At 36.7% G+C, this 26,721-nt stretch overlaps 1 protein-coding gene across 2 annotated transcripts in view; it reads left to right on the top strand.

Annotated features, from left to right (window-relative positions):
- Window positions 1-26,721, top strand: part of ADK (adenosine kinase) — a 272,472-nt gene that overhangs the window by 109,682 nt on the left and 136,069 nt on the right. For both annotated transcript variants that reach the window (XM_082286036.1, XM_082286037.1), the window contains exons 5-6: window positions 12,771-12,943; window positions 18,103-18,211. In XM_082286036.1, the coding sequence (XP_082142162.1) occupies window positions 12,771-12,943; window positions 18,103-18,211 (282 nt within the window). The remainder of the gene's footprint in view (window positions 1-12,770; window positions 12,944-18,102; window positions 18,212-26,721) is intronic.

Below are 26,721 nucleotides of genomic sequence, written 5' to 3'. Positions count from 1 at the left end.
AATTACAAGCTGTTATCCCTGGGAAATCATTTAATGATGTAATTTCTAGTAATACAGCAGCCAACAATAATGATAAGATCCAAAAAATTCCAGAAATAATCCTTAAAATGATGTTGCAGTTTTTGCCTTTCTGAGAAGGGAAGTATCTCGAGATACTTATAGTCCAAAATCCCTTGATTTTATTTTTCCATAGATGTGAAGTTAAATGCAATTATCCTTGTGCACTTTCAATATAATAGATTTTGTGCTGTACAGAAAATGATACAAAATACCAGAGTAATAAAAGTTAATTATAGATCCAAATTCATTAGCACATATGCAGTTAGGGTTTCACATGAAGTACATGCTGCCTGCTTTGTTGGACGTTGAGCGTTCACAATTAGTGTGTCCTGCAGCCAGTGCAGGCAAGATACAGGGATAAGGGCTTTTGGCTTACCTCGTGCTGCTGAAAGCAGCAAATGCCTCTGAACAGAAAACAATAGTTTGTTGAATGGCATTATTGCTTAGACTATTCTTTATCTTCTTCTATAAAGCCTACATAAAAATATTTATTTAAAAAGTAAATGGACTATTATATGTGCTCAGATGGAGATATTATATGACAGATTTATTACAAAACCATATTTACCAAAGTTCTTGTATTCCCAATGCATCAGCTGAGAATTTCTGTCTCATTTAATAGCATTGACTGTCCTCTATGACACGTACAAACTCAGAGTATATCACACCAAATTTTGGCCACTAGATTTTTTTATTTATAGTATCACAGTTATTGCCTGTGATACTGGTAGGAGCTACTCTAGTCCTAGAGTATGTTCTGGAAACTTCTGCGTATATTTCTGATTCTGTTTTTTGGGGGAGAGGTTTGTTTGTTTCTTTGGTTTGCTGGTTTTTCTTTTTATTTCTTGTGTGGCAGCCCTTCCAACTCTTACCTTTTAAAATAAAGCTGTGAATCTATATTTCACCCTTATAGTATAGTCTTCATCAATAGCATACATTCCAAAATACAGAACCACCCCCTAACCCCCACCCCCCAGAATTCCAAATTTGTGAATTTGGGGGAAAGAAACAAACACATTTTCAGAGATGCTGGTTTTGCCTGTAGTTAAAGGATCAGTTGCCAGTAGAATCATAAGACAGCAGTGTAAAACTGGACTAATTGAGATCCCAATCAGACCAGGGCTTTCCAGATTCTCAGAGGAAATTGGAAAAGGTAGTTGTTAACTTCAAAATACACCTGACTCAAAGAATATTAACTGGATCAGGACTGTCCAGTTGCTAGCAAAGCATCCTCTCAGTGTTTGGTGTATGTATTTCTTCTTTCTTGTTGATTTTGATTTTAGATGTGAATAAAGTATTTCCTGTTGTACAAAAGACAAGACGGAAGTTCATCAGGTACGATCCTGTGGATTTTTCTTTTTTTAAGCCAAAAGGTTGACTCTTTTTTGAATCAAAACCAGCATTCTAGTAAATGTAAGCTTTCCTTTGCCTTCCATTCCTGCCAAATTAGGTCTTGGAGTTTAGTGCTGAGGCAGAGTTGATCGTAGGAGTCAAGTGTCAAGTGCCTCAGCAGTGACTGAATTCAGGAAAAAAACAAATTTAAGAGCAATTTGGAGTTATTTTTCAGAAACACACGGGAGTTGGCAACTAAATTATGTGTTCTGTGAAAATTATTTGAACTTACGGGAGTGTTTGAGCTATTTGCCAAAAAATCCAGGTAGTGTCAAATGCTGCTTTCAACTGCAAATAATTATATGTGACTTCTGTAATACATTTAGTTATAATAATTTCTTTAAAAAGATTAGATTTATTACAATTAAATATAAAAATTACCTTGAGGGAAGGAATACACCTGTTTAAAAGAAATCAAAAGCTATAATAAGTAATTCTATTTTGCTATTTTTTAAATATATTATCTTGGGAATCAGAATGGGATGTCTTTCAGTTTATGGCAATTAGAAACCCTCTTAAATTAATTTGGTAAAGGTATTGCTTGTACCACCACAGCAAATCTAAAGCCATTATGGACAAAAACTTGCAAAAAGAGTTCTTGTGATTGGAGTAGATAAAATGCAGTATTTCTGTGCTTAAGAAACAGTATAAATAAGTTATTTACCATTCAGTTATTGGTGAATAGAATAAAGCCCCATCCGTTTATGTGTGTGGATAACATTAACTGTGGTGGAGGAACCACATACCAAACCTCTCCCCTAAGTGATTGGCAGAAGCATCTGACAGAGGGGCTTAAAGAAGTTCTCTGTGCTGAGCTACAAAATTTCTGTGCCGTTTCTCATGGAGCCATTTGTGCAGAGTTCCTGATGTTAGTGTAGCAAGAAACAATAAGAAATGAGTTGTGCATCTTATATTCTGTGTTGATTTTGTACCTAGCTGGTACCGGAATGAAAAGCTGAAAGGTAATTTAGAAATGTGAAAGTGTGTTCTTTATCCAAAGTTTCTTGTGTTTTTCGTAACTCTCAAAGACACCTACGTTTGTACACGTAGCAGTGAGCTTAATGGATTCACTTCAGTAACAGAACGTTCTGATTTTGAGAGAGTTCTTCCTGTTTGGAATACTGTGGCAGTTTTATTATTTTGTGAGAGCACGTATGAGTTCTCCTCCATAGCATTGTTCACATGCACACTGTGGACCCAGTATTCCCCTGGAATCTTAGCCTGGTCTGTTCCAGTTGCAGATTTGGTGAACACAGAGCGTTTCCAACTAAGTGTGGTTGGAAGTCTCACTTGAGGAATCCAGAGGCTTTTCTGGGATTTGCCTGTCCTAAGGCAGTAATTTTTCAGTTGGTTCACATTTTTCTTTCTTAGAAGAGGGATCATTCCTTAAGAATATTGAACCTTGGAGGGGAGCATTTCCATGTGGAACTGTGGATGAAGTATATGGTATAACAATTAGGAGAGGCCAATCCTGAAATACTAATTCCTGAAAGGATTGACTCAAAGCCTAATATCACCTTTCCACGGTTTTGGCTTGGTCATTCAGAGGGCTTCTAGTCTAGTAAGGGAAAGCCTTGCAGTTAGAGGGGAGACACCATATTTTAATCTTTTTTAAAAACTTTTTCTCCTAATCTCTTTTGGAGAAGCTTCTTTATTAACTCTGGAAGAAATAAACTCCATATCAGCTTTTATGGAATGTTCCACCACAATGCTATAGGCCTTACTGTATATATACAATAAAGCTGAGGCTGAATTTGCACTCTTTGCTACTGGGTGTGATGGTTTTCTGTTACTTTGGAAAAATATTGCAATTTAATAGTGCTAATCCCATCAGTTATGAATTTGTTTGGAGCTCCTGAAACCTTTCCTGTTTTGAACTTCTATTAAAAAACCCAGTTAGAATCTGGCTAATTACTTAATTTCTACACCAGTGCTGTTAGTGCTAAGTGACCTAATTAGTTGCTTTCCTGACTGGATTGTCTGTCTTTGTGGCATGGGGTGACAGGCTCTTACACAGGCTCATGTTTGCAACCTGAAAAGATGCTCTGCTTCCTATAAGCCTTATCTTGACATTTACATGAAACCCATCAGTTTCTAGCAGACTACCTTGATTTTTTTTTTTTTTTGGTTTGATCTAGGTTACATATCCCATTTCTTCAGAACAGGTCTCCTGAAGAGATGCCATCATGCCAAAAGTCAACACACTCCTGAGGCATCTTCAGTGACATCTCTGAGGGATGTCTCTGTTCAAGCATTTTGTACATTTTTCCCTCATGGAGATTATCTCTCTTCTTCCTTCCCATCCCACCCCTCCATTATGCCTTTGGTGTAGCCTCTGGGCATGATGCATCATTATAGTAAACATTTTTAGAATCAGTGTCTTCCTACAACTGCTAGGTGAACTTCTAAGGTTCAGATACTACTTGGAGTCAGTGACTGTGGGAACAAGATGTGGAAATCAAACATTGACTGAATAAAAATGAAGGTTGTTTAGTAGTAGCTGAAAATTCTTTGAAATGTACTTTGTGTAGGTAGGCTTGCAACCGGCCCTCCTTCATATTTTGACCAAAAAGATTGGGATTTAGAAATGGAAGGGTGAAGTACATTTTACATTATCCAGTACTTGTTGCTGTGGCAACATAGATGCATAATTTTAAAGGCAAACATTTTTTAGCCTTTGGGGTAGATAGCATTTTGTGTCTTTTTCCTATTTCAGATTGAGAAACAGGATTTATGTTTCATCAGATTTTTATAATTAGCATACATTTACTTGAAATAATAATAATGTATGTTACATTTGAAAATTTATAATAATTTATAAATTAGTAAAAAGGGTGATTTTAAATTGCTCTGGGGTGCCTTAGAAATGAAAGGTTTGCTATTACAACAAAAATTATAATCTGAGTTACGAGAGCCTTGGTAAATAGTTTAATGCATTGGGAGTTCTTGACAACAGATAGATGAAGACCTGTCACTTTAAAAACTCCCCTGCCTTAACTGCTTTCTAACTCCAGTAGTCAAAAGCTGTTAAGCTTTAAGTGCTCTGTCATATTTGTGGGCTTTTATAGCGAAGAGTAGAGCAGACAGCAGTGATGATGGAAAACGATGGTAGGTAAACTTAAAATACTATTAAGCATAGAGACAATTGTATGTAATGCCTGGAATTGAAACCTTTTTGAATGAAATGGTTGGCCATATGTGCCACCCTTATGGACCCTGTAAGAAGAAGAAAAGAAATGTACCCTATTGCTAACTGTGCATGAAATTGCAGTGTTAGGAGATATTGACCAGATGTTTCAATCTCAACAAATAGCTTGTTATATGACTGAGTGAAAATCTCTCTGCTGCTTTGATCACATACACCTTAAAGGAAGAAGTAATTTAATAGAGGTTGTCCAAGTTCATCATTGTCAATAAACTTTGACTTGACCTTTGCCATCTGTTTTTGATACTGGTGCTGATAGAAGCTGATAGGCAGCTGTTTACAGTTTGTGCTATATGAATTCTGTGCTGCCAGACAATGAAAGAAGTCTCTCCACTTGTGGGTTTTTTGCTGTCCTTCTGAGTGTGGGTGTATTCATTGAGACTGCACATCATTTAGCAGGGGAGTGTGGGTGACATATGCATGGGTTTTGAAAAGGAAGTTTTGTTTTAATGTTACAGATATGCAAAATCATATGTGAAATATCCTAAAAGTGTCACTTTGCAACAGCATCAGCTTCACTTATAGAATAGTACCTAAATACATGTACAGTGTTTTATACTGGAGAATTTTAAGGTATTTTTAAATTGCTTATCAGTCTTTTTTATATCTATTTGAAGTGCTAATTCTTTACGAGTAGGCTGAGGCATTGTTAACAGTACTTTTACAGTTGTCCAGTGAGTCTCTTACTATACATGAGTAGGATGTTCCATTTTCATGTTGTTTATATCCTTCTATTCACATCTGAACACCACTGTTTCTGACCAGAAGGACCAAGACTTTATGTTGTACTTTACTTGCCACCTTTCATTATTTCACACCCAGTGTTCAAGAGGGATGTTAGTGTCTTTTGAGTTCTTTTACTGATAAAGATACTCCTAATCCTTACTTCATACACAGCTTTGCAATATTGGTGAATTTTTTAATAAATAGTTGTATAAACTTAAACAGCTGCAGAAGAGTCCCAAGTAAACCTGGAATTCTTTCTGTTGTGATACCTTTCAAGTAACTGTCATCTGTGACAGTGAGAAGAGCTGGTGTGACCAACCTTGTTCTGTAGGTTTGTCATCTTTTACCTGGTTTTGGGAAGGAAATGCACAATTTTTGAGGAAAAGGAGTGACACATCAGATCATACGATGGGGAAGTGGTTGATGTCTCAGGTTCTGCCCTTCAAATGGGAAAAGGACACAAGACCAGCTGTGTCTCAGTTGTGTGCCTTGTAAGGCCTTGCAGGAGACATTCTGCCTTTGGCCTCAGATAACAAATTGACCTTCAGAAGAGAGGCTGCAGCACTTCAGGTGTTTGAGGCAGAACTGTAGCATTATAAATACAGCATAAGAGTGTGGAGTAAGGAATATTGGAATTAAGTGTTATTTAAAGGGTGGAGTAAAAAAAGAGCACTTGCTTTTGGTCACATTGAAACTTTGGAATATGGCTACTACATGTTTAATTACAGAAAATATGCTTGTGTTTCCTTGTACAGCAATAAGCTTACAAACTAGACTAAAAATAAAACAGTGAACAAGCAGATGAAGAGCAATGATAAGAAATAGGAAATGGAAGACAGAAGAACAGCAGCACTGAAAATAGTTATTTGGATTATAGAAACTTTTTTTAAGAGGCAGTTTGTTAAATTTGTTTTTAAATGTTGAAGTGAATGAAGTACTGCTCCTGGATGATTAATGTTTTGATAGACATCTTAATTTGAGAAGCTGTAGCAAAAGGCACTTGTGGCACCATGTTAAAACTAATAGATGTTCCTGTGCAGGGATTTGGATAGTACATGTTGAGCCAAATGCTGAAAAGATTTAGATATTGGTGTCAATGCAAGGCTTTAACTAGTCTTTTCCTTTAAAAAATATTATCACTTTTATCTCATTTGACTGGAAGTTGCTTGAGGGTGTTGTCATGCATTTTAACAATATCACTTCCTCATGCAAGATTTGGCAGCTTCAGCTAATGGTGGAAGAATTACTGTACAGGACATGGGGCTCCTTTTCACAAGCCTGCTTTTATAAAGATTAGCTTATTTTTTCCTTTTCCCATTTTTTTCTTATGTGGCCATTATGTGATACTAGCTGTCGCAATGTTTAAAAATCCATCAATGAAAATAAGAAAAAGCAAAGAAATTTCAAAGGTACTGGAACAAACTGTAGTAACTCATCTGTTTGCCAGGGTCTTGCTGCTGTAGTCTCGTAACAGTGATTCTGGAGTTAGGTGTACTGGGTTGGCTTGAGATTCAGTTAATATTTCATAACAGCCCATATGGTTCTGTGTTTTAGATTTGTCACCAAAACAGTGTTATTTAACACAGCAGTGTTTTAGCTATTGCTGAACAGTGCTTGCACAGCATCAAGGCCTTCTCTGTTTTTTCACTCTGCTGCCCCCCCAGTGAGTAGACTGTGTAGAGGGAAAGAGGTTGGGAAGGGACACAGTCAGGACACCTGACCGAGGAGATAATCCAGGGCACATAGAATATGGCAATAAAAGTGGAAGGGAGGGGGAGTTTTGCCAAGTAGCCATGGCTCAGAGAGTGGCTTGGTATCAATCTGCTGATGGAAGGTGGTGAATGAATGTCGTTGCATCATTTCTTCTTGAGCCTTGTGGTTTTTTTCTCACTGTTGCACATCTGATTCTCTCCTTTGTCCCTCAAGAAGGGAGGATTGAAAGACTGACTGGGTGGAGGCTTAACTCTGGCTGGGGTTACCCCACCATGGTAGGGATTTTAAATGGCATGATATGTGTAATGGTAACAGAATACTGCATTCCATTTGAGCCTGAAGTGTATCATATCATACACAAGAAATAAATGAGCTCACTTGAAACAGTGACACTGTCCTTTTTTGAACACTGAAAGAACTATTTTGCATATTGTCAGTTTTTTGTCTTTTTAAGATACACGGTTTGATCTTTGATCCCACGTTTTCTCATTTTATATGGCCATCTAAGATCAGTTGTGATTTAATTTCCTTTAACACCTAAAATATTTCTAAAAATACTCCGAAAGGCTTTTAATGGACTGTGTATATATATTGGTGATTGCACATAACAGGGACACAACTGGTGAGGGGTACAACAGACTGGTAAAACCTTTGAGAAGTATATGGACTCATTCTAAAATTTAGAACATAAAAATAAGAGATACTCCATTCCTGTTTTGATTTACTAAAAAGAGCACTTCATGAATAGTTGCTCACATTGTTTATTTAGATTTCAGCAGGCATGTTAAATCTTACCTAATTTTAGGTCCTTGGAGTCCTCTCCTCTGTGAACTGCAATTTAAAATAAGATCAGATTTGACAGGTCTTGCAGAGAAGAGTCCTGCTTCAAATAACGCGCTTCAGATGCACTTCAGATGTCTGTATTCAGTGTTAATGAGTTTTGAAGATCCTTCACTGTGAAGGGGCATAATGCTTCCTGTTGTGTTGTCAGTTTGTAGGCATTTAGGATTCAAGTCCACAGCTGAAAACTCCTATGTGCAGAAGGTATGTCAGTCTAAGCAAAGCTTTGGATGCTTTGGCGTTGTTAGTTTAAGATGACTGACAGATGTGGAAATGTGCTACTGGCTGCCACTTAAAAAACGAATTTAGGAGCTCAGACAGAGAACAATGTGGCTGTGAGTGTCTTCATCAGCCTCCTTGTTCCAGTTATCAGTGTTGTCCAGTTAATGATGTCACTTACAGCAGAGCAGAGAGTTGGAGTAAAATGAAATAATTTCTGAAGTATCTTGGTTATAGACAGAAGGCTGTAAAGCTGTTATAAGATTCATCTGTAGGATGTTTCTTTTTTAAGTCTTATGGTAATGTGTACTGAGACACAGCAGTAGCAAACTCTCCTTTTGCAGGGAAAGTGTCTTTGCAACTGAAGACAGTGAGGTGCATTAGTAGGGTCCTCCTCTACAGTGGACTTTGCAGGAACAGCAAAGCAAAGCTTTGAATGCAGATCAAGTGTTGTGATAGGGGATACTGAATTCTGCAGAAGCATGGCATTCTCAAGCTAAATAGGATAAGCCTGGGAAATCCAAATTGAAGAACTTTTTCTAACTGTATGAGGCCACTGATTTTCTTTCACATAATATGAAGGGGCTTTTTGTTCTTTTTTTGGGGGGGAGGGGAGGGGGGCAGGGTTATTGTTTCTCAAAAGACAGCACTGAGTATCCAATCAAAGTCAAGTCACTTTCTAGTGTTAGAAATGCTTCTAGGAGTGCTCTTCTGTAACTCAGAAGAAAGCAGAAAGGTTGTTTCCATAAGCCGTTTTGTAATTAGACAAAAGTGGGAAATAGGTGTACCACATCTTCCAGTCTGAGGATGTGAAAGAGTGGGACGTAGTTCACTCCAAGCAGTCTCACAAAGTCACAATTGAGTCTTCAGAAGCTTTTCTTGTTACCAAGTTTTCTTGGCATCTCAACGTCTTGCAAGAAAAGCTGGTGCTGTTCTCTGCAATTACCACCCACTCCCTGGAACACAAAGGTTCTTACACTTCTCTGATAGCTAAAGCTTGCCAGAGAGTTCATCCTGTTCAACTCTGATCATCAAAAACCCCATGAACTGATAGTCCTGCTACTGTGAGCCCAAGTTAGCCTCATGAAAGTAATGTATTTTGTCACCCTCTAGTGTGTCTTGGAGCAGCCAGGGTGCTGGCTTCTTTTGCAAATGCTGGCCTCAGTATTTGATCATAAGAAATAATGTGTCTGTAGGGATATGGTAACCTGATACTAGATTATGCTTATTTTGAAATCAGCTGAATTTTAAGACACAGTTATGCTAAAGGCAAGGCATAAATATAAAAAATAATTAAAATTAAAGTTCTCTTTGCATTTATCAGAGTGCATACTACAAAAATGTGAGAAAAATACAATCTGTTTAACTCAAGAGAACATCTGAAAGGTGTTCTATTTCCTGTGCTCCTTTCTCTGTCACAGATGTTTATGCTAACTGAAAAGGTTAGGGCCTGTCCTTGTTTGTACCTGATGTCCAAGCTGTGTTGACAGAGGAAAACTTTAGAGCAGAGAAACACATTAGATTTCATAAACCATTCCTTGAGTTTCCTTTGTGGTATCCTGCTCCTGAGGCTGTCTTGTTGTTTCATGATAAGTTCCTACTTTTGACACTTCTGTCTTTGGTCCATTAGCAGCCTCAAATTCCCTTGGGTGCTGGTGAGGATTCATGGTGTGGCCAGGTGCCAACCTCTCCTGACCAGACTGTCAATACAGTTTGTTAGTAGCTGCCTCTCTGCCTAGCCAAACCCTGGATAATTAACTCATTATGCTGATTCCCGCTGAGCTGGGTCATTTTCTGTTTCTGTCTAGAATCTTTTTCATTCAATTAAATCTTGTATTTCACATAAATCTATAAAACTAATTTTCAGTTTATATAACCATATACATGGCATTAATGTGTGCAGTTTGTTATTGGCCTTCATATGATACTGGCTGTAATGCTGCATAGGTGCTTCACAATGATAAACATCTTGTGATGACTGACTCCCATTTGAAGTGTTTTAGACAGAGTCACTAATAACAACAGCATGTGAAGTAGCCCATAGAAGCCTTTTTTCATAGCAGGTTGTTCAAACTTAAAATCCAGTTCTGGGACAAATTAAAAAAGAAATCCCCAAGTGTCTGCCTTGAAGAGCCTCTTTTGTTTTTTCACACGTGTGCAAAAAATGCCTGGTGTGGCTCATTCCACAAGGTGCAACTTCAGTGGTGCACCACAGGAATACTTCTATGATTCAGTTTCATCAAGTTTGTAATGTAATGTGATGTCTGCTTTTGCCCTTACTGATATGTAGCCTTTTAGCTGAGGAAAGGAGATTCAACTTGGAGGAGTTCTCCAATTGACAATGCCTCATCACCATTGTTGTGGGAATGAGAGCAGATCATTTCAATGAGTGTTGGTAACTGGAGATCTGTGATGAGAGGATCTTTGCAGAAACACTGCTGAACTACTTTCCCATCTTCTTCAGTGTTGCTTAACTCAGATACTCAAATGAAAATAATACCTATATAGTGGGACTATCCTCTTGCCATATAATACCTGTATTTTAAAAAATCATGAATATGAGTAGAACTGCTGATGGAAGAAGTGGTCTGCACCACATACAGAGATTCATCTCAGGAAAGTCTGGACTGTGACTTTTGATTCTCAAGTGTAGCTTGACTTAAATTTAAAATCAGGATTGTGACAGTTTATATATGGCATGTATCACATCTGAATTCAAACCGAGCTGCTGCCAATAGCCAAAACTGTGATACTTGAATGGAAATTCTTTTTTCAGAGACCTATGTGAAATATTAGTTGCTACTGCTCCAAATGTTGTCATATATAAAATAACATCATTTGATAAAATGTTGTAAGCCTAAGGTGCGGTTTGAAGTCTTACGTTTTTTGAAGATTTTTTTGGGTTTGGTTCTTTGATAAATGTTGTTCATAGTGATCTCTATTAATTCTTGTTATTTGTGACAGTAGAGCATGCTTGCATGGTGCACAAGGCTTCAGGAACTTCTGTTCTTACCTGTGTGGAAATTTGTTCCATATTCACTTACAGTTGGTCACAGCAGTTTTCATCTTTTTAAGTAATCTGTTCCACTTAATCATACCTCCAAATATAAAGGACTATTGTTCTGAGACATCCTAAAGGAACACTGTGCAAGTGTCTATTATGTATGTGCAAAGGTGTGTCAAATTCAAGGATATAATTGATACCCTTGTATGAAATGTATTAATTCTCTTATTAGGGGTTTTCTTAATTTCTATTAGAGTGGTATGGAATAGATAAGCAGAATGTATGTAGTGTACATTTCATGGATTAGAGATTTAACTTTGCCACCATATGATGATAAAATTTTTTCTTCTCCTTAAACTTTATTCAAAATTGTTGCAAGAAAGAGACCTTGCAACTTTTGTCCACCTTTTTCTTATTAATGGAGACTTTACATGACTAAAGATTTTTTTTCTCTCTCTTTCTCTTCCTTGTGGAGCTGGTAGTAATAAAGACGTGACTAAGTATGTATTTGCAACTTAGTTGCTTGACCTTTCTACAACCCACAGCTACCACTAATGCTGCTTTGTAATGGAGACATTATCATTTATTTAAATCTTGATTAGGAAACAATTATAAGTAGGGTTTTAGTATAGCAGAAAATTGCTGTAGCCTTTAATTCATACTATAGATTGAGTGGATAAGCTTTCTGACTGTAATTAGAATGAATTATAATGACTTTGGTTGGCTGACTCACCACCAGCAGAGTAGGGCCTATGTCTGTTTCTTCACATTTATTTTTTAAGTCACTCTTGATTTCACATTGCTGATAAATGCTATTTTTTAACTTACCACAAAATAGAGTTACATTTACAGCTGAATGATACATTTTTTATTAATAAAAGAGGAGCTTTATGAAATAACCGGGCACCTTAGCAACACTGTGCAGCTACTCTCTTTCTTTACAATTCAAATGACAGAACTGCTCTTAATAAAGTTGGAGATAAGATACTTTCATGTGTGGTTTAACAGTGTAAAAAGGGAGTGTTTCCTTTTTTGCATGCAATTAAATGGTTGACACAAATGGTTATTTTCAGTACCACTTAGATTTTATGTATATATTATGAATGTTGCATAATGTTGCTTAGGTTTCTCAAATGCACTGTTTTTCTTACATGCTATCTCTGTTTTTATTTATTTATTTTGTTTGTGTGGAGGGTTTTGTGGGCTATTTTTTCCTTTTTTTCTTTTGTATTTTCTACAATTTTTCTTTGAAGAGACCATATGTTGCTTGATTAAATGTAAGTGTAGAGGCAACTCCTTTGAGCGAGGGAACTTCTTTTTGTATACCTTGTAAAAAATACAAATTTATTTATAATGGAACTACATGTGTTTAAGTTTTACATTAGGTGTTAGTGGGATCATTATGGGTAAATTTTGTTTTCTCTGCTGCTCCTCCCTCCTTTGCTGTACTACATGTTTTTTACTTCAGGCATACAAGTGTTCTGTAAGTCAAAATGTAGGCACAGAGTTAAATGTGGTGAGTGGAGAGAAAAAAATAGCAAAAATAATATACCCGATATGTTAACTTTGTATTTATTTTGTGGTTTTATTTTTTCTCCTGTCAATCTGCAGTGGATGATTCAGAGACCTTACAAAGCTGCAACTTTCTTTGGGTGCATTGGCAAAGATAAATTTGGAGAGATCTTGAAGAAGAAGGCTGAGGAAGCTCATGTGGATGCCCATTATTATGAGCAGAGTGAAGAGCCAACAGGAACCTGTGCTGCCTGCATCACTAGTGATAACAGGTCAGGAGCCTTTGATATTTTCTGAAGACACAAATGCAGTTGGCATAGTGAGTGTAGCCTAATGTGCTTGGAATATCCAGCCTTGAAAAATTGTGATTTGAACGATGAAGTGTTAGCCCTGATTTGAGACAACGCAGGACTGCCTAGGCCGTAGTTTGGGGCTGGGCAGTACTAATACACTTTTAGAGAACAGCAGTTGTATTATGGCCAGAAAGTGTGAGATAATAATATACTGCTTCTTTCTGAAATAGCTTCCCCTTGCTCTGAAGAGAGAAAATATGGGGGAGACGACAGTTGGTAAACAAGTATGTTTATGCAGCCTACGTGCAAGCTGATTGGTACCTAAGGCTTATACTTGATTGGCAAGCGAGGAGTATACCTCTGGTGATACTGTGTTTAGTGAGAACTGCTGTCAGCATATAAGTAGATTGAAAGGGTTAATTTCATTTTATACAAGAGAAAGAAAAAGGTTTTTATTTTTTTCTTCTAGTACCTGTAATTCTGTATGTCTACATTTTAAGGATTTCTTCTGAATTTGTTTTTCTTGTTTTCATTTGCTACTTTTTCTATTCATTTTTCTTGAGCATGGCCCTTTGCTTTCTTCTTTCGCCCTCTACCCAGAACTCTTGAACTTGTGTTCTACTTCTTTGCTGATTACCTTCTGACAATTTTTGTAAAGGTTTCAAAGCCAGCCAATCAGGTTAGCCTTAATCTTGAGACGTTACCAGCACACATCAGCCCTCCCTGATTTCTGACAGCATTTACATTTTCTGATACTATATACTGAATCAATAATAAAAATGGTATCAGTTACCCTGAGGAATATTTTCTTTTTGTCTGAGTAAGATAGAAATATCTGTCATTATCGTTTTTGGTTTTCCCCTGTGGCTTTCAATGCCATTGGTCCTGAGGACCTGCTCTTTTCCTTTCAAAGCAGTATCAGGAGTTTGTAGAATTTATTAAAGTGAGATAGCACTCCCGTAATTAAAGTCTACACCATACTTCTGGAGAGGTTGATTAATGTTTCGGGTAGAATTAGAAAAGGTGGTAAACAGCGACATGAATTGAAATGAGAGTCAGAGGGGGAAGTGTTTTCCATATAATATGTAGAACTCTAGAAAAATTTTAATTAGAGCAGGCATCTGATCTAAACCCCTGCAAAAGGCAGGACCAATTTCAAAGTTAGTTCAGGATTTTCCTGGCCGTGTCCAGCTGGGTTTTGAATATCACAAAGGATAGAGGTTGCACAAGCTCTCTGGGCAAACTGTTCAAACGTTTGATCGCTCTTCATGGGAGAAATTATTTTGATGGTACCCAGTTGCAGTATTCCTTATTTCAGCTTGTGGCTGCTCTTTCTTGTGTTCAGGAATAGTCTGGCTGCATCTTCTCTGTAAACTTTCATTAGATATTTGAAGAAAGCAGGAAGGTCTCCCCTTAGGTACCTGTTCTTAAGGTCCACCCAGAGCCTTTCTGCATTTGTTAAGTGTTCCAGCCTCCTAATAATCTTGATGGCCCACTGCTGCACTCACTGCTCTATGTCAGTGTCTTGTAATGGAAAGCTCAAAGCTGGACACAGAACTCCAGATAAGGTCTGGAGACAGAGGTTTTCCTCCATTTTGGATTTAAAACTTCCTTTGTCCTCCTGGCTCTACATTTGCCCATATACACTAGAATGTGATTAACCTTCTCTGTGTCATACCCTGCTGACTCATGTTACAAGCCTCATCCACCAGCATCTCCAGGTCCTTCTCTGGAAAACTGCATGGTATCCTGTCAACATTCAGCCTATGTTGTTGTGTATAATTACATGACTTTGCATATACCTTCAAGTTTTCTGCCAGCACGATTCTTCTTGCTGTTGAAGATCCACTGAATGACAGACAGCCCTGTCCTCCAGCTTATCAGCCTGTCCCTCCCAATTTAATGTTGCACATAATGTCTTACTCTCAGGAATGAATGTACATACTCCACAGAGGAAGGAAGTTCATTCATCTTCATCTGGAATTTTGACACTAATTATATCTACAGACTTCCCCCTTCATCTCCAAGATCCATATTCAGTTTTTCAAAGAGAAGAAAAGCAATAAAGATATTTTTGCTCTGTGAGTCTTACATAGTGTCTGTGTATGCATCCTGTAGCAATCACCATTTTCTAGGTAACATGATGGAAAACTGAAGTCAAGACTGTCAATAGGCACACAGTATGAATTCAAGAAAAACATGTGAATCTCAGTGGAATATAAAAGTTTAGGTAAATTTGTTCATAAGAATGTCTGCAAATACTTCTTTGACTTAATAAGCAGTATTTTTGGTTTGCTAACATAAACCACTGTTTTTTCTTAATACCAAATATTTGTATTGAGTCAAGTATTAGACAGTGGCTTCATCTCAATCGATGCTTTAGAGCATGCTTGAGAGTGGCAGAAATTTGTGCGCCTTGGGAGAAGAAAAATTAGCTGATGGTTGCTGCTAAAGGCTTTATTGTGCAATTGTCCATCCTGGGAGAGAAAGTTTATTCTGAATCTTTAATTACCCTCTGATTGTTTCTTGGTTTTTAGCATTTTCTGTATTGGTAAGAATCACTTCAACTTGGCCCCAGTTGATAACTCTATTTATTGATTAATCTCTTGTTCCAGCTGAGGTACATGCTAACTTCCTTCTTCAGCTCTCTTGTCTGTTTTGGAGGAGCTGGCTAGTGGCACTCCTGGTTTTCCCAGGAAGTGGCTGTGTATATTTATGTTCCAGATGCCCTGATATGAATGTTTCTTGCTTCTGCTAACTCTGTCTAGCTTTTGCAGGAAAGGGTTCTGAGTTGATGTGTGATTACCACCCTGAATTCTCTAGTTTATCATTACTAATATGCTTTGTTTTCTCAGAGCTTTTCAAGAAAATCCTAGCACATGATTAAACTCTAAAGTAATACCTACGCTCTGTCATAGTCAATGACTTTGATTTCTGCACTCTGCTTAGAAATAACCACATGCACAGTATCTCCATTAAGCTGTTTCAATTGAAGCACTCTGGCTGTCTCCAGTTACTGTATTTCATTGAAAAAATATCTACCTTGTCTGTGCCCCACATGTTGAACTTAGTGCTCTCAGACTTACTGTTTTAATTTGGAAAAGCTTTGTCATCAGTGTAGCAATCTTTTATTTCCCATATGTGCAGAGCATCTCTACAGTTGGATGTAGCCATACAGAGCTGGGTTTACAGTTTCAGGGGCATGTGGTAAGTGAAAGGGAACATATAGAAAGTCTTTGCTCAGTTTTCTGGAACATAATTGCTTTTCACTTAGCAACATACGTAGACAGACAAGATTTTTTTTTTTTTCTAACTATGTCCTTGATGGATATTTAGGGTTTGCCAAAACTGAAAGATTTAATTTGCTTTTAAAGTTTGATTTACAGAAAATTACCACAGTTAAGCACATCTTTCTTGGATTTACTTGGTTCTCCAGTGGATTTCTTGTCATTGAAATGATAATACTCATGAAGAATGAAACTCGTTGCCCTGTTACTTGTAATGTTACAGAGGCTTGGTGTATTTGTTCATAAATTTTTCTCATATTTTTTCCTTTTGTTCTTTTCAAAATTCACATTAGTTTTCATTGCCTTTAGGTTTTAGAATTAAACAGATAAGCCCCAGGTCTGCTCATGGGATTAAATGACACAGAACTGTATTTTTGATATATTCAGATAAAGTTAGATTCATTTTTATTTACATGATCTGTTGAACTGAGAAGCATTGTCAGTGATGAGTGCTTCGAGTGCTTCAGGAAGCTTACATGGAGAGGTGGTTGCTTTGTTCATAGAAGTTTTCGTTTGGTCTTTTGTTTGTTTTTTATTGAGTAAAGAATGTCTCATTTACTTGCCTCTTAACACCTGAACATGGTAACGTGCCTGGAGGCAGAAGCATAACTTGGTGAAAGCAGATGAGCTATTTGCTCCCCCCCACGCTGGCTCTGGATTGTAGTAGCATTTACACGGAGTGATGCATACAACATCAATTGCATGCACCTTGAGAAGGCCATAGTTTTCAATAGCCAAATGTTGTATCTGTAATTACACATTAATTATCTGGTTAATGCACTTAAATATCATAAAACAGTGATGTGTTAATGTTAAAAGGGCATCCATTGACTATTAAATCTTGAAAATTATATTTAAAGCTCTGTATGCTAGCATGGAAATAATCCATTTCCCAATTCCCCTTCTCTAAATATTGCATCTTATTAAACATTCTCAGAATACAATTGCATAGAAGAATTTGGTCATGGTAGCCAGAGTGGAGAGGTAGAGCATAACTGTCTTCTCATGACCTCTTTTTAGGAGTATGTCTGTAAGTTTTGTGTGTTTCATAAGGCTGAATCTAGTGGGTGAAGATGATTTAAAATAGAATGTATCTTGCGTGTAACAGAGGCAATATGATACAAGTATTTTTGTTCTCGGTAATGGAAGTTGTGTCCCACAGCTTGTGTTATAACTTGTTAGGAAAGAAGGAAGTACAAATGAGTTTTTGGTAGTTTTCCAGTAATCCACAGCTAAGCCAAAGGGTTTTTTAACAGTTCATAGTCTAAAAGTAGCAACCTGACCCTTTTTTATTTGCTAAAGGAAAATATGAACCTAATGGGGAAAAAGAATCCCAAAACAAGCCCCTTTTAAAATAATATAGCTGTTCATTGGAAAATTGTAAAAGCAAGACTTACCTATCCATCAACCTTTTGTTTCTTGTGAGGGAAGATAGTTTTCAGAAGATAAACTGGAGAAACAACTTTTCTTTAGGTGAGAGGTACTAGTGGAGTTTTAGTGAAAATCTGCAGATGCTAAACCATATGGAGGGGGTTGATCACTGAATGAAACGAAGGTTGATTCAAAGCAAATGAAGGCACCTGAGCAATATAATAGTGATAGGTTAGCTAAACTATGTAGCTGGATTTAAAATACATTATTTAATATAAGATTTAAATTATATTTAATCTATTATTTAAATATATTACTTACTTTTTATTAAATGGTCAAATAAAGTATATGTGGCTTATGGTGCTCTTTGTCAATTGCTTTTGTGTTCTTTAGTATCTTTGAGAAATGATGTTCATTGCGAGAAATTTGCAGTAGTGTTATTCACAGAAGGTCTAATACTTGTTTTTTAATCACTTTCAGGTCTCTTGTAGCTAACCTCGCTGCTGCTAATTGCTATAAGAAGGAAAAGCATCTTGATTTGGAGAAGAACTGGAAGTTGGTGGAAAAGGCCAAAGTTTATTATATAGCAGTAAGTTCAGCCTCTTTCAAATTGCTAAAGTTTGTGTTAGAGTATCCTGACATTTAGGCAATGAGTATGTCTGTCGTATGTAATTTAGAATGATTTCATAGCAAGATGCGACAAGAAAGTGACTGCTTCAATTCCAGCATAGTTTGATTTCTTCAAGTTTAGATGTACAAATGTAGAGGTATGTTTTTAGTTGTGTATTCTCTTGAATTGGTGGGAAAAGTCTTAAGAGCTAAACATATTTTCAGAGCTTTTGTAGTAATGCATCAAATTTACATTTCACATTTTCTAGTAAATTGTTGTGAAGGATGCACAAATTATGTAGAAAAACACTATTAGCATAATTATTCACTGCAAACAGTTTGAGCTTATTTGTGTGAACAATCTTAATTGCTATTTATTCCATAGTAATTACTGTGCCACCTTATAACTCAATATTTCAGAAACAATGATTGTGACAAATCTCTAAATGTGGGTGGTGGGACAAACTGATTTTAATGATGAAATCTTACTTCTGGAATCAAGGCAGGGTTTGAGGATGGGGCATTAGTAGATTCACAGTTAGTATTCTTTTATTACCATCCAGAATGAATCTAGCCAGATTACTGTATTTGTGTAGATTACAGTGGTGAATTTGTTTTTATCTTGCTCTCAAGTTGATACGACTGATCAAAATAACAAATATAGAGCATTTATGACAGATTAAAACCTCATAACATGCATGTAATATATGGATTCTGTATGACAGCTGTTTCCATTCTTCTACCTGAGCTATGTGGGAACAGCTGGCAAGAAGTGTAAAAAATTGATTATCCAGGAAGAACAAGTTCATTGAAAATACAGTTATTTCTTTTAGCTAGTGTTAATGTCTCCTACAGCCTGTTAGTGTGCACTGCTGTAGGCTTTACATGGTTGTTATTGATTCTTGCGTATGGCCACGACTGCCCCTTTAGAACTGTGAAAAATTAGTTATAACCTTCTCAGTGTACAAAGAAAATGCATCCTGCTGTTATGACCATATGTTTGTGCTGTGGTTAAAATATATGTAGGTGTATTTTCTATTAATTTTTAATTTCTGTTTTTGCAAGTGTTCTGAGCTCTTTATTTTCCAAATGCCATGCTTGGGAATTAATGCTGTAGGCTGAAAAATTTTGAAAGGCTCCAAGTATCGTTTAAATAAAGAAGAATGACAAAGATTCCCAAAAGTTTTACTGCACTAACTTTGGAGGTTTTTTTTTTTTTTATTTTCGCATGCCTATATATAATTTCTAATGAAGCTTCCAATGTACAATTTAGTAAAATTAAACTTAGTAGAGATGCTTCAGGAAAACTGGGAAATACTATGTGAGGTGCTAAACAGGTTTGTATTTTTTAAGATTGAGCTTCATCTTCTTTTAGTTCTGAAGTCACTCCTCTGTGTTCAGTCAGTTTGATCACTTAAATTTTGACTAAGTGATTCACTACAGTGAATTTTTGTATATATTAAAAGCTGTTTTTCTCAGGTGCCAGTTCTACAACATCCAAACTTTAACAAGGAGACAGCGAATTATTGTACTAATCTGAAAATAAACCCCAAGATGTGCATGTGATAATGGATAAATAATTAACACTGAAGTGCTAATAAATTATATTAGATATTTACAATATGAGATTCAGATTAGGGAAGTATATGATTGCAGGAGATGTGTTGAGTGAAAAACCTTGTTCACATGTATAGCAAAAGCACTCAAGGATGGGCTTGACTCAGATTTCTGGGACAATATTATCACTTCAGATTACAGATGGCATGTGTAACTTTACTAAAGGAGAGGAGACAGTGTTGAACCGTCCATGGTTCCTTGTGCTACAGAGTGCTCATGCCCTTTTCTTTCATTTAGCTTCTTTACTTGTGGGTTTGTAGTGATTTACCAGATTAAATGAAACCATGTAGTGAGCAATTACCACTTCTGAGGTAGAGGGTAGCTCTCTGAGCCATTAATTTGTCTACTCTTGTCTGTCTTCACTTTAGTCTTGTTACCTTCCTTGACTTTGCACTGTGCATATGTTGCTTTTCATTTCCTTCTTTCTATCCAACTGTCACCTATTTCTTGGATTGCATTAGAGTGTATGTCAGTGACAGATACTTATTCTGGAAATCCATGTCCTGAAATTATCAAACAATCTATTTTCTTGGCACAACAGGGCAGTTGTTGCTTTAGGACAGGTCTCTGATATCCTGTGGTCATCTGTATGTGCTTCCTAGAATAGATAATATGCTTTTCAGTGCAGCATTCAGCAGAACGACCCTCACATGAAACTTAGCTCTGAAATCTAATCAATTCACAGAGGGAGGAGTAGGTACAAAGGAAAAGATAGTGAAGCCGTGGCAGAACCCTTAAAGACAACTTCTGTTACCATGAATGAACACAATACATTTATTTTAGCCATCTGGTAATCAGATCCAGCAGACAAATTAGAGAAAGACTAGCGGAGAATAGGACCCAGTAAATCACAGATAGAAGCAAAACACAGAGGCTGCCCCAGCTTTCTCAAAGATGGTAAACTTTAAAGGTGTATTTTAGTCCTTTAAAATTACTCTATTTTGTATCATTTAAGATAGGTTACATGTACTGTCAAAGTCTATGCAATTTCTTTCCCTTCTCCAGATATAATTACTATACTTGCAGTAATTTATACCATTGACATCATATCTTCCAGTCTGTCATATTCATTTCGCTGTGGATCAGCTAGCTGTGCTGCTGGTGTCTGATTAGAATTCACTGTGAGGGATTTTATTTGGTTCCTACTGAGGCTAGAAAATGTATTTTCCTCAGACATTTCCCTTATTTCAAAATAGTTGGGAGTAATGATAGCACTAAACACTGTCATTCAGTCTCTGGAATTGTGAATGGAACACAATGTGAAAATAATCGTAAATTCGGGGGAGGAACAGGAAAATTAAATTTTTTTTCTTTGATTTTTTTTGCTCTTCCTGTGAGTTTGTGCTTGCTGTCAGGACTTGCATTTTAGAAATCATAAGTGTCAGAGTTGCATCTTACAAACTTGAGTGATAGAACTCCATATTTGTGCACCTTGTCTTATTTTCAGAGGCATCTATGGGAGTTGCTGGTGTTCAGTTTCTTTAACATTGCACACAAACATTTTGACATTATTACTGCAACTTGCAGTATAGATCTATTAGTTTTCATATTTTACAAAGGCCTGAAATGCAAAGATATTTTTATTGTCAATGGTTTCGGTTAAAAACCTGAAAAAATCTGCTGATAAGGGTTACTTAGAAGAGCAGAAAAAAACTGAAGAGAATTTTAGTTGCCAAGTAAACTTCTGTGTTACTGTATATAAATAAGAAATTTTGCATTTGTTCTTTCATAATGGGAAGAAAATGGAAAAGAAGAAAATGTTTTCCTTCATTAAAAGCTGCCCCTAACCTTGTGAAATCTTAACTGTATCAATTGATGCATACAGCTTGTTCATAGAGAGGGCTGAATTTTAACTTCCTCCCTGTATGTGAACATGATTGTTACAAGTGTGGTGTGCTTCCCAGATACGTGATTTCTCTTGTTCCAGTTAGCCATCCTTATTTCTGCCAGTTACTTAGTTTTACTCAATTTGTCCTTCAGTCCAACACCTGCATTTGTTTAATATTTGCAGTTGGTGGATGAGGCGGATGGAACACTGGCATTTGATGTTCATATTTTCTCAGTGCTGAAGTAATGTATTTCTTCTTGAAAGTTCCTTCTGTGCTTCAGTTGGGTTTTTTTGTTTGGTTTCTTATTTTTCCCCAAGCGCTTTCCTTTACTAAGCATATGAAATGGCAGTATTGACTGCAGTCGTGTTCCCAATGTGTAGTAACTTGAATCTTAGCTTAGAATGGATCAGTTAAGTAGCTGCCAAAATCCAAACAGATCTTCTTTGTTATTTGGTTGTTATTTCATAATCACTGTTTTCTTCTCCTACTTCTGCATAGCAAATACTTGAAGTTTCTCAGTGATGATGCCCTTCAGTTGCACCACATGGAGTATAAAATTTTCTAATGCTGCTTAGATTAGTTAGCCCACAGCTGAATTACATTCACCTTCACCATCTTTTGTGTTTTCAAAGTTAATGTCGAGTGTAGTTTATTTTGATGATAGTGACAGTTCTGATCAAGACCAGGGGTTCTGGGCTTAGGCTGAGTTTCCAGGAGGAAATGTCATTTATTGCAGCAAGTCATAATGAACCCAGTGCAACACACTTACCTGCTGGAGAAATTTTTAAAACTCCCAACCACCCTGGTCTGTTTCAACATACACTGTGGTATTTTTATATTTATTTTCTTCTAATGCCTAAATGCGTGTCTAAGCAGAGAGATACTGTGGTAGTGTAGTGGGCTTGATGGAGGAATTATCTGGTTTCAACATGAGTCTGTCAAAACATAAGCTTGATGTCAGCAATGTGTAGCAAAGCTTAAATAACATTCTACAGTATTTTACATGGGGTTTGGCTATTCTACTTGAGAAAAAATGCTGATTATTATAACAATGTGAGTATAAATGAAATTTCTTTTGTGCTGTCTCTTCCTTTCAGAGGCGTATTCAGTGAGTGCATTTTTATTGTAATTTGCTGCTATGATAAGTATGATAACTTACAATGGGTTGTGATAGGCTTTTTACTTTGAGATGTGCTAGGTCTGTGTGTGCATCACAGGAAACAAGATACTGGTAGGAAGCAAAATATCCCCTAGAAAGGACATTTGTTTGAATAACTTCATAATAGTTTTTTTCCCATTGATAACTTTTGCCACAGTGCTCTGGCACCACTATGTTATGCCATTTGACATGCAAAACTATTTCTCACAAAGATGAATAGGTTTTATGGCCAGGAAAGCACCATACTGAATATCTTAGCCATAGAGAAGGTGGTACAGCTAGCAACAGTTAATTTTGGTCTTTTTTCATTGCCTGGGATAACATCTCCTTCCTGAAACCTGCTATCTTGAGCCATTTTGTTTTCTGGGAGTTATAGCTGAAGTGGGATGTATTTGTTGTGGAGAGGTAATGATAGACTCTCTGTCTAACCAGGAAGTAAATCTGCCATTTACTGGCTTCCAAAACAAATACAGGGAAAAAACCTTTCTCTCTCATAAACACAGAAACCCACAGCTTTATTTCTTTGATTAAAATGCATAAAAAGTTTTGTCTAAACTAGCACCAGCCACATGTTATGTCATCCTGTGATATATTTAGGAAGTGGAGTGTATTATGCTGCCATTTCAGGTATAGCTTCTCATGCATAAACTATTTTGCTAGTGTTTTCTCAAGTAACTTATATGGAAAAGTGAACTAGAAACTTTTTTCTTAGTTTTTTGTTTTGAAGTTTGGTCTTCAAGATGCCATTCTTCGAAGATGAATGTTTTGTACTTTATGCAGAAAAGTATGTCATCAGCTTTTAACAAAGGTTGTACCTCCTGTTTCTGTAGAATAAAATTAACGAGAATCTGTCTAACATAAAAATATTTAGTTCTAAATGTTCACCCCTATGTTATTAGTTGTATTTTTTAATATGAAGAACATACATATTTCCTTTTCAGTCCTTCTCCTCCTACCCCAGTAGCCTTTAAATTGCAGATATGTTTCTTCAGCACAGTAATTAGTGAAGTTCAGTCATCGCTCCTTTTATCATGTGATTTTTGTGTGGTTTTTTTTAGAAGAATGCATTATTAGAACACTTACACAGGCAGTCTAGCTGCAACAGCCAGGCGGCAATAGCAGTGCCATTTTTCACAAAGAAAATGTTGAAAAGGAGCCAAATGTTTGGTGGCAGAGTCTGTTGCTAGGAAATCAAGTTCCTGAGGCGATTAATGACAAAGCAAGCAATAACAAGAAGGCAGAATTACAGATTTAAAAGAGAGGGAGAAAAAAAAAGTGGTTGGTGTTATAATTACCCAAAGAAATCCGTACTCATTAAATTGGCTGTTTTTATGATTGACTTTAATTGGAGGTTAGCTCAGATATTTAGCTCCTTTCCCACCCCTTTAAACACACACATGCACATAATCTGTAGAGCTGCAGACTTGTTTTTCTAAGCATTGAGAGGAGCTTGCCCTGTAATTTGATCCCCACTGACAGATGCATTTTCTATGCTGCCATTTTGAATTAACCTATTGTGCAACAATTTTCCTCAGCTCTGTTGAATAAAACATCAAGTCTTATTACCTCAGATGGATTTGATAGAGTAAAAGAATGTACTTCTAGCTGAAGTAGACTATTTGCAATGAGTTCAGTGATTTGAACTCTGCCAACAAGCCCCAATAATTTGTGATGTATACTTAAAGAATGAAAGAGAGAGGAGCCACGTGGGGGGTCTTTTTGGTTGTATGAAGTTCAAACGCAAACCTTGAAGTAATATTGTTGTATGTGCTAAGGTTATGTCCCGAGATCAAACCTTTTTAGATAAAACATGTTAACTAAGATTTTTTACTGTTAAGCAGATCAGGTTTGAACTGGAGATTCTCTTAGCCCAGTGGTTATCCAAACTGTCAGGCTACTGTGGGATTAGAACAATAAAAATCAATCCCCCTCTCCTAGAAGCCCCAGTAGTTGGATTTTACCTCTGAGACTTCTTTTGTGAAGAGAAATTTTCCCTTATAAAGTGGAATAAATTATGTTTTACAATTATATTAAATTCTAAATAATTCTATGATAAGGGGAAAACAGGATTTCACTTGATTCACTTTTCTGCCCAATTAGAAAAACTTACGCAGTTGGTTCAACAAAATTTTGGCACAGAAATGGGAAGGCAACTGACCCTGACATTTAAATCCTGTCATGTTTCATTGCTCGTTTCAAGACAATATTCCCTACTTGGAGCAAGTGATAATGAGAAAATAACCTTTTATAATACCTGTAAGTGAATACACAGAAGCTGACTATAAAAACTAAATGATGCCATAGCTCTCGAATTCCGAACCAAACAGTGAAACAATAGAACCGCGTGTATTCTGTCCAACAAAACCCACATTACTTATCAGATGCCAATGCCAAGCTGTCTGCTTTGTTAAATACCCAGGTTCCCTGAGGCAAGAAGACAGCTGCTATAACTACTATGAAATTTGGTAGCTCAATCTATTTTTGCTACCCTTGGGCTGTCAAGCTACTGTTAATTCAGACCACCCCAATTGGTACACTTTAGGGATTTTTTTCAAAGTGTTTGTAATTAAAATGATAAAACATCATTATTACTCCAAAGATGTTGTGCACGCTTTGTATTTGACAGATACCTACAGAGATAAACCCAGCGTGTAATTTTCATTGACATAATGGTTGTGATTGCATTACCCTTTTAAAAGTATATTGCTTTTTAAAGGGGAAGGTGGGGAAAAGAAGGGAAAGGGCATGCTTTTATTTCATTAATAGAATATGTAAATCTGTTGAAATAGTAAATCGGTCTATGGTTGCAAGCTACTTGTCTGCAAAGACTGAATCGGGCTTTGTAGCAGGCTGGGGAGTGCTCAGAATTGGTGTTCATCGGGGACAGGGACCTGCTGTGCCACCCACAGCTCACTGCAGAGACCTCTGCTCCCAGGTGCCTCTGCCTTTAGGGACACTGAGTCTCAAATCGTATGTAAAGTCTGGGTAGACTTAACACACTTATTTAAATGTAAATTAAAAAGGGAAGACTTCATACTCTTAAGTGGTGAGGTGAGTCAATTGGAAGGGAAATTTTTACTGTAGCTTCTCTTGCATGTCAGGCTTTATTTGAGGCTCTCCTTATGAGAGCATAAGAATTTTTCGGTTACCATGTCAACTTTCTTATAGGAAAATCTCAAAACTAAAGCACCAGCAAATCAAGGCATTGGAAACTCTGAAACAATAATGGTTCTATCTTGTATTAATTTTTGTTTCAGTTCTCCTCTGATAACATTTTAAATGAGTCATTAATTTAAGACTGTTCTAAAGACCAAAACTCGAAATTTGTGTATTTTTCTAGTTTGACTTAAACTTGTTTGTTTTGGTTGCTGCCTACCAAAATTTATCATAAATTTATAGTCACCACTCTGTGTACAGTTGCTTGAAATGTGAGGTTCCTCCTTTCTTCTAAAGGACTTGATCTCATTAACATGAGGAAATGTCATAGTCTGCATAACTCTGAAATATGTATTCTTTGTGTCTGTCATCAACTTTTACATTAAAAAAACATACAAATTCTGCATCCATTGTGCTCTGTTTTACATGAAGAAGGTTTATTTTTTAACAGCAAAAGCTGTGCATTTGCATACCTTTAGAGCTAAGCTATTTATGATAGCCCAGTACTTGATCTGACGTGAAAATTAGTTTCATCGTTTACTTGTGTAATAAGGACGGTGCAGTCATTTAAATACAAAACTTTTTTTTATTTTTTTGCAGAAGGTTATGATGAATGATTTGCTTTGAAATGAGCATTGAAATTATAACATTTGGGCAAGATATTTCAAAGCCAGTAACTTGGAAAAATTACAGAATGTTTAAATATGGGTGCGTATAATGCAAGGGGAT

The sequence above is a fragment of the Coloeus monedula genome (assembly GCF_965178545.1).
Source record: "Coloeus monedula genome assembly, chromosome: 8".
In the NCBI taxonomy this organism is placed as follows: domain Eukaryota; kingdom Metazoa; phylum Chordata; class Aves; order Passeriformes; family Corvidae; genus Coloeus; species Coloeus monedula.
The sequence above is the reverse complement of the archived record's forward strand: the minus strand, read 5'-3'. Positions and strand labels throughout refer to the sequence as shown.